Raw genomic sequence first — 20,480 nt, 5'->3', positions numbered from 1 at the left:
CAGAATGTTTCCTACAAATCCCTTCAGCTGTATTATGAACAATCCATAAAACTAGCAACAGCTGGGGGGGGTTAATTAAATTCATTGTTAACAATTTACACTGATTTTTTTTCCCCCAATTTGTTCACAAAATAAATTACTCCTTTTCACAGAAATAAGGCAGTCAGGATCATGTTCCAGCTCCCAGGCACCAGTGCAGAGCTGTAGCTGAAAAGTAATTCTGATTTCAAACAGAAATAGCTCCAAGGATTGTGAGTACCTCTGGGAGTTCTCTTACCTTCTGAACTGTATGTCTATGTAATTTATGGCCTTTTGTCCCACCCCTGGCCTCAGACATACCAAAAGGTCCAAAGATTATGCTCACAGCAGACTTCCTTTAAACCCACTTTCCATGCCTGTCCCGGAAATGCTGCTCATCAGCACTAGCCTTCCTCTCCTCTCCCTCTCTTGTGCTGTGCAGATGCAATAGAGATAAAATTAAGCCCTTAATTGGCTTTGCATTTTCCCTCATAACTTACATGGCTTGGAGACTGTGGATGTATTCTGTTGAAATATACTCCCTATGGCTATGAGCATTCCAAATGTGCTTTATATATCAAAAAACATAAACAAATAGCTCAATGAGAATCCTTACTAAACCACAAAGAACAGCAATGCAAACACTTTAGAGCTTTGTTACACAAATGTTATACAACAAGGGTCAAAGCCAAGAGATGGGAAATTCAATTTTAACTTTTCTCTGCTCAGTCCCATTTGCTGCCCTCTGAACTGCCAGGGCTAAGGCATTGCTCTCCTGCTCCCCTGACCCTACATGAACCTGTAATTCCAGGGGAAAGCACACAATGAGATGTCTTTAAGCTCCTACTTTCCCCTCCTCCTGGACATAATGCAGGTTCTTTTACAGAAGACCATGACAGCATGAAATCCCAGCATTAGTCCATATTAGTAAATCAGAGTGGTTAAAAAACAGATTTGGCTGTTTGGTTTTGTTGGGGTGGGTTTCCTTTTTACCCTTAAGACTGATTTTAGAACATCACCATGCTTATGTTTCACTTATGTTCTGGAGACTTCAACCCCCAAGCTACATTAATCATAGCTCATTAGATAAACCAAGACTGTTTTCCCATCTTATTTTTATATTTTTAAAATTTCTGTTCAAAAAAAAAGGAAGTTTTCTGATGCAACATATCCAGCATGCACCAGGAAATCTGATGGAGTCTTCAGAGCATTTTGAGGAAAAAAAAAAAAAGGGTTTAGCATGCTTCAATTTTCCAAAAGGGATTACTAGAAAGTCACAGCATGAGATAATGTGGCTTAGCCACTAATTTTTTGTTTAGTTCATTGTTCTCCAGAGACGTCTGCTTAAAGAAGCTGCAGTGTAATCTATCACTGAAAAGCCATATATAAAAAAAAGAGTTGCCAGTACCTTAGCCCTGCCAGAAATTCCATTACAGCATTGTAGTTGCCCATATTCCAGCAGCATTTTGCCACATGTACTAAGTATGAGAAGACTTCCCGCTTCTCCTCCATAGAACCTGCAGTCAGGATCAGCCAGGTAACCCATGAGCTCACCTTGCAGAATCAAACAGACAGTATGGTTAGCCAAAGCAATGTCACCTGCAGCATTCATGCATATTTGACAGATAAAGTGGGCTTTTTTGGTTTCTTCCATCAGGAGGGTATCAGACAAAATTCCACTTACATGTTCATGGCCAAATCACATATGCATTGCAAACACAACTTACACAGTGACATATTCACATTACAACAGTTAGATCATTAACTAGTCCAGAAAAACTTTCATTAACAAAATCCTACTGCACCTTAATATATGATATTCTGAATATACACTGATGCCACAGAAGAAAATAGGCAGCTTCAGCTAGTGCAGATTCCTAAAGCTGCTGGAGAGATCTGCAGTATAAATTCTCATTAACATGGCTTACAAATCTCAGCTCCACACTAAATTACCCTTGTTAACAACATGAACAGTGAAAGTTGATACCTTGGAATTTTTTTGGTTTGGGTAATTTCATAAAGCTAGATGCATTTAATGCACAATTTTGCTAATTCCTATATGCATTGAACATTTCAGATAATTTGCATTATCTGTTTGCAAGATCACAAATGAAGTAAACAAAAAGAAATCCCACCTTCCTATGTGTCCCCATATTACCAGCTTCTCTTTGGTAATTAACCAGAATCAGAAATCAGCTTAGTACATGACTCTGTTTGTATTTAAACAAATAAAAATCAAACCTTCATTTTATCAGTGTGCAGATTTTCCTTCTAGTTTATGTTCCCACAACATCCATAAAAAGTAGCTATATTTCACATGGAAACCTAATTTAAACCAACTGTTTCTTTTTACAATATGACTCCCTGGAGGCTTGATTTTTGTCATTGTGTAAACACTTAGGAGGCAATAAACGTGATTTGTTTACTGACACTGTGTTCCACTCTCTGGTCCAGAAGGACTCAAGTGTTTACAGATAATACCAGTGTGAGGAGAGGCTTATAAAAATTAGAAAATGCTAGTTCACCCCTCAGGGGCCATAGAATTATTCTCAAAAACAAGCATGTGAAATAAAATGCAAATTTTATTATATTAGTAATAAAATTACTATTTGCATTAGTACCCCACCGGAAAATATACAGAGCTTCTATTTATGCAAGTCTATACAGACTCAGTGTTCTGAGCCACCCATTCCTGAGGGAGGACAGTCAAAGAATACAAAGAATCTAAGTTACTATTGACCTTTCTGATGGCCAAATCAATCAAGAACAATAAATGAGAAATGTCCAGATGAGAAGTCATACTTCCTATATGCAATGTATATGTCTATTAATTTATTTTTTTTTTAATATCACATTTTAGGACTGAATTCTTGAAGAAATTAATTCACTGGGGACATACTCAGGAGTGCTCACAATGACTATGGGGATGCTCTAATAGGTTGTGAGCATCAGGGGACAGCACATTATTCACTGCAGCAGCTCAGAATGAGAATATGAATTTAGACAAAATTTTATTTGATGTGTTCAATTGGTTATTCCTAAAATACAAAAACCCAATCAACAAAGAAGTGCATATTTAAAGAGCATGAAGGTACAGAAAATACAAACCACTGTAGCACTGCATGCCACAGGGGTCAAATGAGGGCAAAACCAGAATAAAAGGCAATAAAATAAATCCACAAAAAATCAGAAATTGTGAAACAAAACAGTCAGATCTGTGATTCAAAGTTGGCACAGATTTGTTTTTGTATGCTGGAATAAAGTGATATATTATTTTTGGATATTATTCTCATTTTCCAGAAATGCCTCTGTTAGGGAATGCAACTGCTAAACATGCAACTTCACAAAAAATTAGTATTTGTTTGCTGTGAAATACCAAGTGTAATAATGTTTTCATTAATATGGTTTTAGAAATTTTAAAGAATCATATAATTTTAAACAGATGTGTTTAAATCTGAGGTAGTAAAGATGTAACGATCAAGAGAAAACAGTATCAAAATTGAGAAAAAATATCTAGAAAGGCAATTGACTTCAGACTCTCCATTAAGAGGAAACCTTGAAACTAGGGCAGCCACTTGCTGAAATTACATTTAATAGAAAGTTTCAGACTGCTATAAACAGTTACGATGAAATTTTACAATCTGTAAATGCAAACAAAAAATCACAAAGGGCAGCATGGATGAGCCTTTGCAGCTTCAAGATACTGCATAACATGTAAGAGCCAAAGAAGGGTCCAAAGGGTACCATGACGTTTATGCTCACTCCTCCTGCAGGACAACAATAGAGGAGTAAAAAACTTTTAAAAAATCTTTCTCTAAACAAGAAGAAAAATAAAGTTTGCAAATCTTTTAACTGGAAAATAGAATGGGCAAAGGCAGATACAACATATTGGGCAGAATCAGGGAACAGAAGACACAATGCACTCCTGAAAAATAATGAACGTGCCTGCTTGAAAAACGGCGTTTAAATTTTTCCTAGAGATCAGAAACACATGGTATTTAAGAAATAATAAACTTATCAAATCTTCATTGAAATGGAGGTTCAGAAGTGGGATTCCTCAGATGCTGTCTGTGCACAGCTGAGGTAGATGTACCACACACAGAAGAAAAGCTGAGAACAACTCTCTACATGTTCTTACTTCATGGTGTCTATGGAATTCACTTGGAAGCTCAATTCTGAATCCTGTTTTTTCCACTTTGGCAAGCAAGTAGCACAGACAGTATTTTAATGTGGCACAATTCCTCTGTCACTAAAACCAAGGGTTTTCTAGCAGTGGGAAGAGAGCAAAGAGAAGCTCTCTGGCAGGCTCTGACTTCTGGACCCTCCAGCCAGGTGTTTCCAGAACAGCACCTCCTCTTGCAGCGTCTCCCTCTTGCTTGGCTTGCAGAGCCACCTGCCCAGCTGCATCACGCCGAGGAACACCTGAGCTGAGGATGGAGTACCATCAGCTGCCTTTTTATCCAGCTACAGCAGCACTACAGCTTTATCCAGCACTACAGCAGCACGAGAGCTTCACGACTCGGGCAGTGCCTGAGCACAGACAGCATGCCCCAGCCAAAGAGTGCACAGCATCTCCTTGCCAAGGAGACCAAAATACATTGCAAGTATTTCTCAGAATGAGCAGTAAATCTTTTTGGACCAAGTTTTCGTGTTGGACAGCACTTCAACATCAGATCACAATCTACGTATCAACATAGTGATCATTATTTCCTTAGTTTACTCTTTTTCACACTTGTCTTACATAGTTCTGTTTATGTAACTCATTTTAAGCTCCCTTCAGAGCAGAAATCATCACAGCAAACCTATAATTAGATTTCCGCTGCGCTGCTGATGAGTCTGAAAAGCATGAGAAAATGTATCCTGGCTTCGTTACGATAACCCACATGATTGCAAGACACAAGAAAAGTAATAAATTAAAACAAAATCCACTTAAACAAGTTGGTAGTAACATCGGTCTTTTCATTCAGACGGATAAAAATGAGTGTGCTTCAGGATTACTGGATACTAGTATTAAGTACTAAACAAGCAAAATCAAATCAAATAGATATTTGCTTAAGATTTAAATATTATCTGGTGCCCTAAGAGAGAAGCACTGACAACATTGAGCTAAATTAAGTTGAGACACATAGAAAGCAGCCTCATTTGCAAAGTCTCAGATATATAGGAGTCTCCTTTGAATCTGAATCTGAGTACACAGGACCTGCAACAGATGTCTTGGCAATGCAAGCTGGACTGAGCATTATGTACTACAATTTGTAGTACAAAAAGATCTGTACACTGTCAGGTTTTCTGAATTTTTTTTATATCACCTCTTACTATTTTAACTGCACCAAAATCTAATCAATAACTCACTCATTTTTTCAAAAGTTTTTCATGTTAGATATTGCTAATGCATTTGGGATAGACATATTATTACTTAGCACTATTTTTTTTTTTTTACTTTTGAACATGGGAAATATATTTTAGTCATTAAAAAGGTAAAATGAGCCTATGTTTTTGATTACCTAATTAGTGAACTACCACTGATTTCAAGTCTAATCTATATGCCAGCAAAAATATCCCAATTTGTCAGGGGCAGGATATAGCTTATTGCTGAGGCTCAGCTGCTTTTACTAATAAAATATGAAAGAGACACCCCTGATGGAACTTGATCCTCAAGTTACGGCACATGACCTTAAATCTCTTTACAAGTGCAACCTACAGGACCATTTATCATTTACTCTGAGGGAATCACACTCCTTGTAGTACACAGGAAGGAACAGCATTTAATGCATGTTGAATTATTAACTGTATCCCTAAATTTGCCATGGATTTTCTTTACTCATTCTCTTATTTTAGTCTTCTATTGCTCAACATTATGATAATTCATACATATTTACATGAATATATATATATTTATATATCTATAAAAATTCTTTACTGTCCTCTATATAGCTCCTAGAGAATGTATTACATGATTTTTTTAAAATGGGAATTAATTTACTGTTTATATTTTATTAGAATGTAAATGCAGTGGTGCTATTAAGAAAATTATTAACAATCTCCACCTGCAATGTGCAGTGTTTTGTCATTTGTAGTGTTTTACACTCATTTCCACAGCGCTTAAGTTTGTAAAACTTTTACAGCAATTCCCAAGCTACATACTTCAGTGGGTGATGCTACATGGAAGAAATGATGTCTTCTATTTTTATATTACATTTTTAGGAATTTCATAATACTTGAGAGATGAAGCTTTTAGAGGTGAAATTACCAAACACAGCTGCCTGCCTGAAGTTCAACAATTACCATTGCTAGCAAGTAAAACAAAATCTTCTGGTTTACCCCAAAGTAAGCTTACAGTACATACCTAACATAAAAATTAGCCATGGATATCTTTCTACAATAAACTGTAGCTGATTTAAATACTGCCTACATTGGAGCAAGAAAGTAAGAAACTAATACTGACAAAATAAAGTATCTGTACGAAAAGTCTCCAAATACAAAACAGGAAGATGATTTTTCAGGTATCCAAAGGATAAGAATGGTAATCTATAACCCCTTTATCCAAGTCATTCTGGTTTTAGAAATTTTGTTTGATAAAAATCAAGAAATTTGAGTAAAATCTGAAGAACATGAAAAATCCATGTAAAAAATAATCATCAGATATCACGCAGTAATTATGGCAAGAGGGAAAAACATTATTTTGTTTGAAAGCAGAATTTTCAATGTATCAGTATAGTCCAATTTCTCCCTTTAAAAACAATAATTAATAAACACTAGCAGTATGCAGCATTAGCATTAAGAGCTGGCTGTAATGTGTTCCTCTGCACTGCTAACTGTGCACAAACCTGTCAGTGCACATTGATGAATATCTGTGTATATATTTTCACATAGTTATGTGCATAAAACACAACCGGAATTTTTTACATGGGTTTCACTGAGGTTTAATTATTAAGTTTTTTGGCTCTTGGTATAATATGCAAAATAATTTTCAGATGCATTTTTAAAATCTGAATATTTTAAATTGCATATCTTATGAACAGATGGTTTACTTTACATGCTTGAGTGAAATTATATAACCTTACAGAGAACATTTACCATTTTAAATCTGATTAAACACTATTCCAAACAAGGACTGGAAACAGTTTGATATTTGTACAAGCACAATCTTTTTTAAAAGCATTATGCAAACCCATTTAGGCATTACAAAAAAATGCTGAACTAAGAGGCAGAGTGCAATATTTATTTACATTCCATTATTTCAGTAAAATGATATGTCTCTGTTTTTCTAGTGAGGTTTAAATTTGTATTTTGAATGAACAATGAAAAAACCATACAAAATTTAACCATTAGAAATAAAACTAGCATCACTAAATGTCCTAAGTAGCCATATTTTAATTAACTTTACTGATTTTACAAATGACTCAGTGAGTGATGAACTCACTCCAGTAGCAGTGCTACACTAACACCATTCAAACTTTTTTACCTTCTTAGCCTATTTTTGGGCAATCATATCTTTCTAGAAAATCACCTTATGCATTCGACTTCTTATTTTGCGTTTTCAGTTCAGTAGTGGGACTGCCTCTAGTCAGCTGTCTGAATGATCTCTCAGTCTGGTGCAACTTTCAATCTAAGACATCACAATCGCTTTGTATGCATATCTCAGCATGAAAAATTAAATGTTTCTTTTTAAGTTTTATTGGTTTTCTTTTACTTGAAGCTTAAGCCAGAAATATTGAGTTACAAGAGACTCTTTCCATGTTTATATAAAGCAATGATTGAAACTATTTTAAGTGTTTACATAAACATAAATGTTTACAGCATGTACATTGTGCTTGTGTCTCTGTGGTTGCTTTGCTGGTGAGAGGCAGAGGAGTGGACGGAGTCACTCATAAAGGTGCAAGAGCCTGGGCTGGGTAAAGACACAGAGAAAGAAACAGAATCCCAGGAACACTGTGGCATAAGATGCTGGATAAGGAGCACATTTCACTCCAGGTAAAGAAGCAGGGAGAACTCATGCCATACAGGAATCAGAGAAAATAACTAAATGAAGAAGAGAAAGGCACAGTAGGCAACAAGGAGAGATCAAAAGAAAAATATGTTACAGTTCTGGGGGTCCTAAAACACACTTAGGTACCATTTTCCTAACTTCTTCCCAGCTGCCAGGGCTCTACTAACTCTGCAGAATCTCAACAGTGTATTCCCACGGTTTTACATCCTTGAAAACGAAACTTCTGATAGTCAAAGCTCTATCAGAGCAGAAGAATATATTACTAGTACTGTTAAGTGCACAGTCTTACAGAATCCAAATGCCAATAGTTTTGTAAAGGTAGATGTTACTGTATTTCACTCTAATACTCCCCCATTAGCCACTAAGTCAGAATCAGCTTTTAATTACATTTAGTACCAGGAACGAATATCTGCCTTTAGCTTGGTCTACAGTCTTGCTCTGACAAGACTCTATGATCAATTGGGTATTATTAGCATCAAATGAAGTTATCAGCTGTGTCTCACCAATGAGTACATATTGTGCCTAGGGCTCCACTATCATGCAATTATATTTTTAATCAAACTTTAAAGACTAGAGACTTTATATATTTGGTGATATTGAATCCATGTAGCCCCAAATCTATAATTTTACACAAGTATTATAAAATGTTCCTCCTTAATATGTACTGTCAGAAAAAATACTAAAAAGCATATTGCTTTATGAAAAATACTCTAAATAATATAATTGTTATTTAACAGAACAATGACATGGAATTGTTTTTCCCCATCATGTATCAGAAGTCTGTCATCCTAAAAGTAATTTTGGCTCCCACATTATAAATACACTTCAGTATTTCTATAGGCAATGCCAAAAAAATCAGCAATTGCTCACTGAGTTTTGCCAACAAAATCATGACTCTTTGTACAAGAATTTTCTTTCCATTTATAAACAAAGACATTTTGAGAGTTCACCCTCTTGACTGGCTACAGAAACTAATATATACTCCACCATAAGATAAAGCATATAGCAAAAGAGTGATTTATTAAGCAGTAAATATTGCACAATAACTCCATTTAAACACACAACATCTATGTTTTTAAAAAGTTATTCCAGATTATATTTCAGATAATCTAGTGCATTAAATATCAAAGAATCTATGCACTCAATATTTAGGAATTAATTCAAATTATATAAAAAACTATACTGTAGCATTACCAAACAAGTAATGCTAGACTACAAAACCTGCAAAGTCACAAACCTCTAAGACTAAAAGATAATGTTGACTATTATATCAAAAGGCAGCTTTAACGCTAAAATTGTCACTGGTATGGAACAGACTCAGTCATTTCTGACAAGACTTCTCCAGCACCTCCTCACTTTTCAATCCTGTGACCCATCAATGCCAGAACACAATCACGGTCAGTTCAATTTGTGCAGCTAAGGGGAACACGTTTTGAAGAAGCTGCCCTGGCACTGTGCCTCCCCAGGCTGTGCTACAGCTTGGCCAGTGCCCCTGGTTTCCCCTGGCCACACCCCGGTGATGACCACAGAAGCAGCCCCACAGGAAGGAGGGCATGGCCAGGTCAGCACCTGGAGTCCTGTCCAGCTGCACACCAGCCACAACTCTTTGCTTAAGGACTGATACCAGAGCTAATTTGAACTACTTTTAGGCTCTGTTTAAAGACTGAATATTGTAGTTGCAACTTTTATATATGTTCCTGTAACTGAATGAGGTGAGAGAAGCCAGTATATCTACCCTGGTTTAGTTGCTAAATCTCAGTAACATGCAAGAATCAGGAACACTTTGAAGAATGCTAAATATTCACTCACTGATTCTTCTTTGCCCAGCATGCATGAAGTTACTCTGGGGGTTAATGCACATTCTTCTCCATTTGCTTAATTTTATGCTGGATTTTTCGCTACCTGCGAAATTTTCATCTCTTATTATACCATAAGAATAAGGTAGATAGCAAACTAAAAGTCAACTTTATCTTCATTTCATTCCACTTCTATGAATCTAGCAACTGCTAACTGCTAACATTGCACATAGGTCACATCCCACCCCCCCAAAAAAAAAAAGAAAGAATTATTCCATGTTTCTGCAGCTAAAACCTAAGTTTTTATTTAGGTGGTTTGGTTTTGGTTTGGGTTGGGTTTTTGGGTGGAGTTTTAAACAGTTTTCTCAATCCTTAATCAATTTTCTATTAAACTTATCAGAAGATCACCTTACTAAAAACAAAATAAAATTTTACAAAACAACTCAAGATTTAGCTTGTGAAAATGTCATGCCAAGCGACACTTCTTTGGATAACAACACTCAAGACACACAGTGATTAAATAAATAAATAGTGCAGATTAGTGTAGTTATATTATAGAAAATTAAAAAAAAAAATCTAGTTTATAATACTTCTGTGCTGACTCCTAAGATCATGCTTAGCCTACAAAAATCCAAAACAAATAAATAGAACTCCAGCACCTAAACAAAATAATAAACTGACTGTAACTGTACCCCATACTGTCAGTATAAATACAAAGAAGTCTGGATTTTTTTTTCTTCATGTTTACTTTACAATGTGCAAGAAAATGTTAGGCTGCTGTTTCCCAAACTCACTGATCAAATTGGTCACACAGCTCCTATCAAATTCAGTGCAAGTTATTTAGCTAAATCCCTGGTCAACTTATATTTCAAAAATTAGTCGTTACAGCTAGATTCAGCTCTGAGAGATAAAGGAAATAACTAACCCAAACATCAGGTAATAGCCCTTATGAAAAGCAATTCAGAAGTTTTGTTTTACCTCATTAAACCTCGTCACAAGATCTTCTACAGCATTATGTTCACCATTGGGAGAAGAAAGAATAGTAGCAGATATGGAAGCCTTAATAGCTGGCAGCTTGCTTTGACACTCAGCATTACCCAAATCCCTGGTTAGAAAGCAGAGGTAGTCGATGGGTAAGACTTTCCTGTAGAGCTCCTGCTCCTGCTCAGTGAGAATGCTGGCCACCTCCTCTGGGAACTGGATGAGGTGCTGCAGGTCAATCAGCTCCTTGCTGATACCAGTCACACTGGAGGGAAGGACGCTGGAGCCAGCCATAGATGCGCACGCTTGGCGTTCTGAAACAAAACAAATGAAACATTTATTAGGCTTTGCCTTTAACTCTTGGACCGCGCTGTGCAAAAGCAAGACAACTGGTCGTTTTGATTTGGTTAAACTGCTCATTCATTTACTCAGCAATACACTTTCTAACTACTTGCTTTCTATTTAAACAACCTAGTAGGTTGTTTTACTTGGGGTTTTTCTGCACATCTTTATATCTGGTGTTGGCCAGATAGTGGGCAACTAGAGTTGGGAGATGGTTAAGTCACCTGCCAAAACATGCTTGCTTCCTGAAATATCCAAACACCTGCTTCTGGCACCTGCAGCCTTGTCACAGCCTCAAAAAGGGTCATCTGGCAGTGTGCCTCTGCTTTGCCCCCATACAGCCATGGTGCAGAGCAGTTTGAGGCCTTCATTGAGGCACTGACACACTGCTGCCACAAGAAATAACCTATAATGATAACCTAAAGCCCATGTAGGTCAGCATTTTTCTTCATAATCCTCTTGCTATACGATAAATTGTATCTGAGCTCACTGAATTGTGAAACCAAATGTCCAAGGCTACAAAACATTTTTCATTCTTCTCAGAAAATGCATCTATTTGGGAGTATGCATGTTTTGTCCGTTAATACAAAACATTCATGGTAGTTTTATAATATCCCAGCAGTGATATCTCTTGAAAAATAAAACTTTTCCTAAGAAGGAAGAAGACAAGCTTTCTAAGATCGTGTGGGAAGCATGAAACATCAACACAATGATTCCAAAATAGTGAGCGTGTCTTCTTACTAGATAAGTTTAGAATGGGTTCTCTGAACAATTTTTCAAGAATTACTTAAATGTATAAACATTTATAGCTGTATATTACATACTCTTCCTCATTCTCAGAAAAAGGAGAGGGTTTTTGCATTGCTTCACAAAATACCTTCAGAGATTTTTTCTACACATAATGGAGGTACACCCTAGACCTACATTTGACCTAATTTTTATATATATATATATATAAACTCTCATTTCATAGATGAAGCAAATATCATTTCTTTAAAAAAGAAAAAGCCAAGTTCAGAATGACTGGCTAAAATTCAGTCCCCTATAATAAACATAAAACAAGTTTTCCACTCTTAGTTATTTTGTGCAAAATATTGTTAATCAGAGGGAAGTTAAAAAGACAGAAAATTGGCCTTTCTGAATATATTCTACGAAAAGCCAAACAATAAATTGCAGTAGCCCTAAATAAAGTCTTTAGGCTAACAGAACCCATTAAAAAATGTTCAAAAGAGAAGAGGCTTCTGACAGAACAAAGACAAATTGTTTCTGTGTCTAGACTAGAAAGCAAAAAAAATAATGGACTTAATTTGCAACAAACAGTATCTTGATTATAGAGTGGGGAACATATGTAACTTCAGTGATAATGAAGAAGTGCTTTACAGTATATGCAGATATAGAGAAATCTCTGTCATTGAAACATTTGCAGGAAAGATCAAGGGGGAAAAAAGCCAGTTAAGAACACCACTGATGTGTTAGTATTGGTTTGGGCAACTGGTGAAGTGCACTGAGCTTCTGGGCTCCCTCTTGTTTGCTTCAATTCTGTGTGAGACTTCAATTCTGTTTCCTGCTTCAATCTGCACAGAACAGTTCTAAGAGGTTTCTTAATGAAAAGTTCTAAAAGCTCATGTGCCCTACTCTTGACTTTGCAAAAGAACACAAACTTCTGCCAAAATAAAAACAACTCAAAATACAATGTTCATTTTCTATTACAAGGGTAATTTATTTACACATGCTTTAAATATGTGGACTGAACTGTCCCTGTCACAACCAGCATTATCTCAGTAAGTGGATGGTATGGAGGGCATGACACAAACACCCTTCACCACCCATTTTCTCCCTGGAAGTCACAATGCCTCACTTACTCCCCATGCATGATAGCTCTTCCCACTCAAGGCAGAGAAAGTACAGCCTGCACCAGCCTCTTTTTACAAAGGCCTCATGGATTGACTTAATCATTGCTGATGCCCATGGGAACAAAAAGGCCTCCTCTAACAGCAGAATAATCTTTGTAAGAGTGGGAGAAACATACAGAGTGCTTGCTTTGGGTATTACTCAGACTAGGCTCATCATAAATAATAAAACACCCTGTCTAAAGAACAATGTGGTTTTGTTATTTTTTAAAATTTTCTACAAGGTTTAAAGGAGCTCTTCTATCAACAGAGTAACTTAAAATTAATTCAGCCTTTATTACTATAAAACTTAGAATTTCCATACATCTTGTGTAAGTATAGGCTCTAAAAAAGCTGTACTGAAAAATGAATTTCAATTACATAAATATGTAAAAAACTGTGTATGCATTTTTGTGCATGTATGCAGAGAAGTTTCAAGACAGTCTTAAGAAACTGGGTTTTGTTCTGATGTTTTTCTCTGTTGAACCATATTATGTTTGTTTGTTATATCGGCAAGATTGATTCAGTACTTTATTAATATGAAAACCCAGGAGTGCCACTTTAAAGAAAAAAGCAAAGAAATTTTTATAAATAAAACTATGTAAAATACTGCTAGAAAGGCTGATGTTAATTATCTACAATCATAGAACTTTTCCATATTTGTATGTTCTACTAAACACAGTAGTTATGTGACAAGTGATACATCCTAAAAAAAAGTAAAAATGTCTGTATGTTTACTGTATTTCTTGCAAAGCAAAAATGAAAATAAGTTTCTTTATAAAATATTATTTCATCATGCACACAGATATTTTATTAATACACAATATGATATAAATGTTGGACTGCTGCCATCAATTCTCTCAAGGCAGAACTTCAGGATTGGGTCTGAACACAGTATGTGGAATCTATACAAAGACAGAAGGGAAATAAATACAGTCCTGACAGTAATCACACCGCAGACAAAGTGCTAATCCTACGTAAAATTTCTGTGGTCAACCATGTAATTTGTACTTTGAGGAAATCCCATCAATTCCACATGAACAGTGACCAAGTAAGGATAGTGGTATGGAATCACTTCATCCCAACTCAATTACAACAACTCTTACATTTGATACTTATGGGAATGTGCTATGCATATGGCAGCTCATCCAGGGAAAAGTCACTGCATTTTTTAAAATTAGTTCAATCTCAAAAGAGTAAGCCTGCCTAGAATATGAAAATTTCCTTTCATCAAAATGTGATTAACTGAAAGATTAAATAACTGGATTTCAGTCTTGGTTTTATTTCTAAGTCCTTTTCCTTCTAAACGTTAATTAAAAAAATGTATTTTCTCATTAAACTCAAAAAACAGCAGTTTGAAAGCAGTAAAGAGAAAATTACAATCACTAACAACATGCTCACTCTCTAGAAGGCTACTGGGGAGGATCTTGATTATGACAAACTGTGTTCTAAAACAAAAGATGGATTTCAACAGCTGGAAGAATAAAAGTAATTATTCAACCTATTATAACATCTTTTAATTTAGCAGCTTTTTTGATAATAGACTTTGTTTCCATGACATTAGGTCTAGTCAGACTAATGTGACTGAAAGTACAGAAGAATCTTAGAGAGCATTATTTTTCTCTGCTGGTATTAAAAGCAATAAATGCAATAAATGCAAATAACCCAATAAGTGCAATAAATGGATTATAATGGAAGCCTTATTAACAAGCAATGCTACAGATGTTCTCCAAACTGTTTATATGTTTTAAGAGAACATATGGATTAGATGTACAGTGAGAAAATAAAAACAGATCATGGAACAAAAAATTTAAAAATAGTCACAGATAAACAGCTGTCAATATATAAAATGCAGAAGTGTTCTGTTCAAAAAAGAGGAAAAATACAATAAAAAACTCCCCCAAGCAGAAGACACCTATGCAATAGATGGCAGTTTAATTGAACACCAGCTTCCAATACAGATCAGCATAACTGAGATAGCATTGTTTTGCTGTCCCTTGGATGCAACATATCTCAGTACCATAATAACTAAACCTACAAGGTTTTGTTAATTTCCTGTTTCTCTTTTATCTAATTAAAAACATCTCTCTCTCCCTTAATGAACATGAATCCACCATTATCAATTTTGACTGCAAACTCACTCCAGTATTAAAGGGCCTGATATTTTACTTAGTGGGAAGCTTGGCACAGAACAGGATCAAGTTCAAGTTTCATTTCTTCCATAATTCACATCTTTTAAAGTCTTGGTTGTTGGCATAATTTACCTCTTCGGATTTAGATATTTTATCTTTCCTCATTCCAGTCTTCTGTAGAAACCACTGAAATAAATAGATCCATTTCTTCTTTAAATTTTCTTATGAGCCAAAGAATGACAAGACACACAGGCTCTCTCTCCATATACCTAAAACTAGCAACAATGCCACTTAAAGCTGCCTACCAGCATGCAGTGGAAATTATTACTAGCAGGGAAGCTCAGATCTACAGGGTATTTGCACTAAATAGGGCTGGAGTTCATTATGACCTGAGCATCAGTAAGCAGAAGACACAGAGTAGACTTGAAGAACAGTTAGGGTCTGTAGGAAAAATGTTTTTTTTATTAGATCAAGTAAGATTACTGATACATTCTGAATGCACGGGATCTTTTTCAGGTTTGGAATAGAAACAGCAAACTTCACAGCTAGTTCCAGAATGCCTGCTTTAAGTTTAATTCAATCATAGTAATAGCAAGACACTAGAGAAGGTGATCATCTCTTGGGGAGTAGGAGCAAGTTACCACAATGGGCCAGGTGAAAAACCCAATACTTCCTACAGTACAAAGAGAAAAGGAAAAAGGTAGAAATCACCTGTAGAAAGGAATTTTGCTGGAAACAGATAACCCTGACACTGTAACTGACAGAGATTTCTACTGAGACTGAGATTTTATTGTTGCACAGATTCATGAAATCTCTGGAGAGGGTTTTTTTTAAAGGCAACTAGCATGTTCAAGTATAACTGAATTAAATTACATTCTATACTATATAATCCTGACTTACGAACTGACTGGCATAGTGGAATTCAGCAAAAAGAAAGATATGGAGTGATTGTAACAACAGCCACCTACTCCTTCTTGCTTCAGGAATCAGCAAAGGGTTTTGTTCTGAAAACCAGATTCTGAACAAAATTTTTTATTTTTGCAATTATAAGATCAATCACATGAAATCCTAGAAAAAAAATTGGAAGTACTGTATAGTTGGAGATACAACCTGCCTATATAATTTCTGACTTGAAGCGAATTTAAGCTGTCTAAAAAAGTGGCATAATTATTAGGACAGTTGAGATGCACATGCATGGGATAGAATTTTCTTTTCTTTAACCACAGAAGTTGGGTAAACATTCTCACAGGGTAAAATGTACGCACAACAAAACGTTCATCCAGATTGTAAAGTCTCCTTAAAGATGATAAGCATGAAGTATTTTACTAATGCATTAACTTTAAATTAACAATTACACAGCAGTCCTTACATTTTTCAGAAGTTCCTACCCGTAAGAAGAGCTTGCAAACTTATTTAAACTCTGTTTATGGCTGGATTAGAAGATCCTGGTTGTAAGCTATATATATTGATATTAGCTCAGTTGGCTGGAGCACGGTGCTAATAACACCAAGGTCGTGTGTTCAATCCATCTATGGCCCATTCACTCGAGAGCTGGACTCAATGATCCTTGTGAGTCTCTTCCAACTCAATATCCTGTGAAATCTCAGTGAAATAAGAGCACTAATATGTGAAAGGAATTCAAAGCACCACCATGATTTCACCACACCTGAACTGCAATGCCTGCTTCCCATCATCCTGAGCATACACTGCCCTGTGTAATTACATCCACACTGCTGCTCAGATTTCTGGAAGTGTATCCAAGGGCTTTTACCACTCCACTAGCCTGAGTCATTCATGGAAATATTTTGCAGCGTACAAGAGAACTTGGCTGCTTGTCTCTGAATTACCATATACTGTCAACACATTTAACCAACCATTTCCCCTCTATGCAGGTTGGCTGGTAATGTCTACAGCTGATAAAAACAACCACAGACCTGTCCACAATAAATAGATCCACTGGGTTTTAGTCTGGCTGTAAACTCACAAGAAAAAAGCTGCAAAGAGTAGGAGCATAACAGTAATTTTGACTTTGCAAAATCAGCAGCTGATCTCAGGACAAAATTTACCCCATTTGATGCTGATTCTACAATTACTTTCCATTTTCAGGGCAGCTAGGAAAGAGCTAAGGCTGCATTCTCATGCAGAAAAGTATGACTAGCAGCGGCTCCATAATATATGCATAAGAATCAGTGTGGTTCTGTGTGTTAACCTCAGCCAAGAAACATTTCTTCTGCACCTGAAATACTAGGATTTGAAGGCAGGGCTGTAACAAATGACCCCGAGGCTAACAAGGTCACAAACAGACACCTCAGCTACAAAGGGCACCCCATGTTAGGCGGGGTTTGGCTGAACATAGACATGCTTATATATTATGGAAAGGTGAATCAGCACTGAATACTGCCAGAATTCTGCAGAGATCCACCATCTACATGTTTAGTCAGAAAGCAGCTTTATTGCTTCCAGTCTACATGTATGGCAATGGGCCACCTGCAACCTGCTATTTTAGGGACCTTCACCTACTGCTGTAACTCATGAAACTATATCCTGATTTCAGAACACCTGCCAAAAGAAGGTTTAGTTATAATTGGGTAGATAGACTGTGAATGTCTGGTTGGTTGATTGAAAACTAGCTCTCAAAAGCTGTTTGGCACCAGCATGCCATCTGTCTTGCTGCGGCATGCTGCAGCACGCACTGTGCAAGACCAGACCCAAGAGTTCATTGCTGCAGAGGCAGCTATCATCAGGGAGGCTGGGTGAAGGGATTCTGGTCAATAATGACTGATCTTCTAAATACACACCTTTATATCACAGTGTAAGAGATATGTGAAAAGGCTAGAAAGAGGTTAATACAACACCACCACACTTGCTGTTTAACTGTTTTCAGGTTTTTCATTATTTTCCTCCAATGAAATCCCATCTAATGAACTCCCTCCTCTGCAATACCCTTGAATGATTTCAGAAATATTCCACTTTCACATACGTTTCACAAATCTTTCTCTTAAAGGCTGTCACATGGCAGACTAACAGGATTTTGACCTGAGTGACACACCAGCAGGACAGCTCTCTATGCAGCATCTGTATTCAAGACCTTTTAAGATACTGGATATAAACACAGCATAGAACATGGAATGTTAAGTTCAAATGCTAAATAAATGAACATATAAATTACCCGATAAATTCCAGCCCATAAGAACAAAATGGTCAAAAGGGAGGATTTATGAGTTTACTTTGGAAGAAAAGAGCGTTGTAGAAAAAGAACTGTGCAATCCTCACTGCAAAATGAACTAGTTACTGCTTGAGTTAAAGCAGAACCCAAGCTTTAACCTCACCCCCCAAAACTAATATGAAGCATGTCCAAAATCAAAGCAGGAGCTGCTATTCACTGACAGAACAAAATTAAATTAAAATGCATAAAACTTTGAGTTAATGCTTCAATAGAGAAATATGCAGTGGTTAAACAGAGTGCAAGAATCTCAGGTCAGGTTCCAATATCTGAGTATTTGATCAAGACAGTAAAAATTATCCTTATTTTTATTTTTTTCCATTTGTGTTAAGCAGCAGCTTTTCAGTTTTAAGAATGAAAGAACTCAGGTATAAATCAGTGAGAATGGGAGAAAATGCAAACAAAAATGTAATTTGAGAATATATATACACACACCTGTGGAAAAGAAGGATGTTAAAAATAACGTATATAAAGTTAGGTACCCATTAAAGCAGGGGCTTATGATACTGATTTTTGTTGTTGTTGTTGTTGTTTTAGGAACCTTTTGAATTTTCAAAGACTGTACAAACTGTAGCTGCAGCAAAATATAGCATTCATAATGTAAATAACTGTAAAACTGCAACAACAGGTATTTTCAGTGTTTCAGAGCCCCAGCCTTGAGGCATTCCTTTCTAGCCTGAGTGCACTGAACATTCACATCAGCAATCCCTGCATTTAATTAATGATCTGTTGAAGTTAGCACCTCAGCTGCACGACTTTTGACAATTACCACAAGCACAAATTCAAACTGCACTTTTGGTTTAAGATTCTCAGAAACACATTTTGTAAAAAGGATTGTCTTCCTTACTTTGGTCTTATCCTGAAGACCATATTACAAGTGACAGTGAACCTTCAAGGGTAGGTGGGAAAGAGCAATGGTGTGCTCCCATCTGGTCCAGTTTCCCAAATAATGCACAGGAATGCCTAAGGTCAAATAACTATTCAAATGAAAACTGTTTCAATTTGGAAAACATAGTCCTTTAAGACTAAATATAGTCCTTTAAGACAAAAACAGTCAGAATGTTTCCTATGGCTTCAGCGTCATACCCAAGTGAGGCAAACAGTTAAATTGCCATTGGTTTTAATGGTACAAGATGAAAACTAGATGCAATCCAAGAACTTAATTTTAAGCATAATTGTGCCAAAGAATAACATGAGAATTAAGTAAGATCTGATAAGAATATGTCTCGGGTTAATGATAAGACTCTCTCTTTTCTGAGAGCGAAGGGTTTTGACACTCTTTTTCTCACTTACAACTGAACTTTTTAGATGGAAGTGAAGAAAAAACTATTTATTTAACAAAACTACGCAGAGTGCCCTACAAGGCACAGGGAAAGGGAAAAAAAACAAGGTGAAAGGCAGTTATTCAACTTGATTAAAAAAGTTTTTTTCTCAGACGCAGTCCCTTTTTTCTTCGCCCCCCACCCGGGGCCGGGTGGAGCTCCCTGGAGAGCTCTGCTGTCCTCTGGCCCTCCTGGGTCTCCGGGTGGCAAAGCAGATCGAAGAGAAGGGGTTCAAACGAGGAAAAAGAAGAAGAATGGAAAAAAATGGGAACAGAGTTCACTCTGATCCTCGTCTAGCACGCAGTCTCTGCCGGGCGACGAATCCTCCCCCGGAGCGAGGCTTGGAGAAAATGTTTTCAAAACAACCCGCGTTTCTCTCTGCGGCTGGGTGCAGTTAAAGAGACAGGACCACACATTTTTTTTTCTTGGGCATATAAGCCAACGATAGGGGATAAAGGATTATCATATCATCAATCTAAGACAGTGTACAACACTTCCAACTCATTATTCTTGCCTTTGGAATCTTCATAGAAAAGACAATCTGGTGCACGAGACATGCTACCAGATTTTCCCCATAGACCAAAGGGCAGGCAAATCTGCTGCATAAGGTGTTTTGGTTATTATTCTTACTGATTGTTGAAACAAAATTAATCCAAGTCACATCCAGTAAAAACAACAACACTTGATTAGATGTTCCCTATTTAAGACCTGAAGCTTAGCAGTGAAAGAATTTTAAAGGAACATAATACACTTGAAAAATGTTTGATCAGTTCTGAGTTTTGATCAT

General features: G+C 36.5%; 1 protein-coding gene across 3 annotated transcripts in view; it reads right to left on the bottom strand.

Annotated features, from left to right (window-relative positions):
• Nucleotides 1–20,480, bottom strand: part of PLCE1 (phospholipase C epsilon 1) — a 139,049-nt gene that overhangs the window by 40,734 nt on the left and 77,835 nt on the right. For all 3 annotated transcript variants that reach the window (XM_085065238.1, XM_085065239.1, XM_085065240.1), the window contains exons 4-5: nt 10,783–11,099; nt 1,427–1,572 (exon numbers count right to left, since the gene is read on the bottom strand). In XM_085065238.1, the coding sequence (XP_084921364.1) occupies nt 1,427–1,572; nt 10,783–11,099 (463 nt within the window). The remainder of the gene's footprint in view (nt 1–1,426; nt 1,573–10,782; nt 11,100–20,480) is intronic.

This window comes from Lichenostomus cassidix, chromosome 6 (assembly GCF_008360975.1).
Source record: "Lichenostomus cassidix isolate B80296 chromosome 6, HeHo_3.0, whole genome shotgun sequence".
Classification (NCBI taxonomy): domain Eukaryota; kingdom Metazoa; phylum Chordata; class Aves; order Passeriformes; family Meliphagidae; genus Lichenostomus; species Lichenostomus cassidix.
This window is presented reverse-complemented; position numbering and strand designations above follow the sequence as displayed.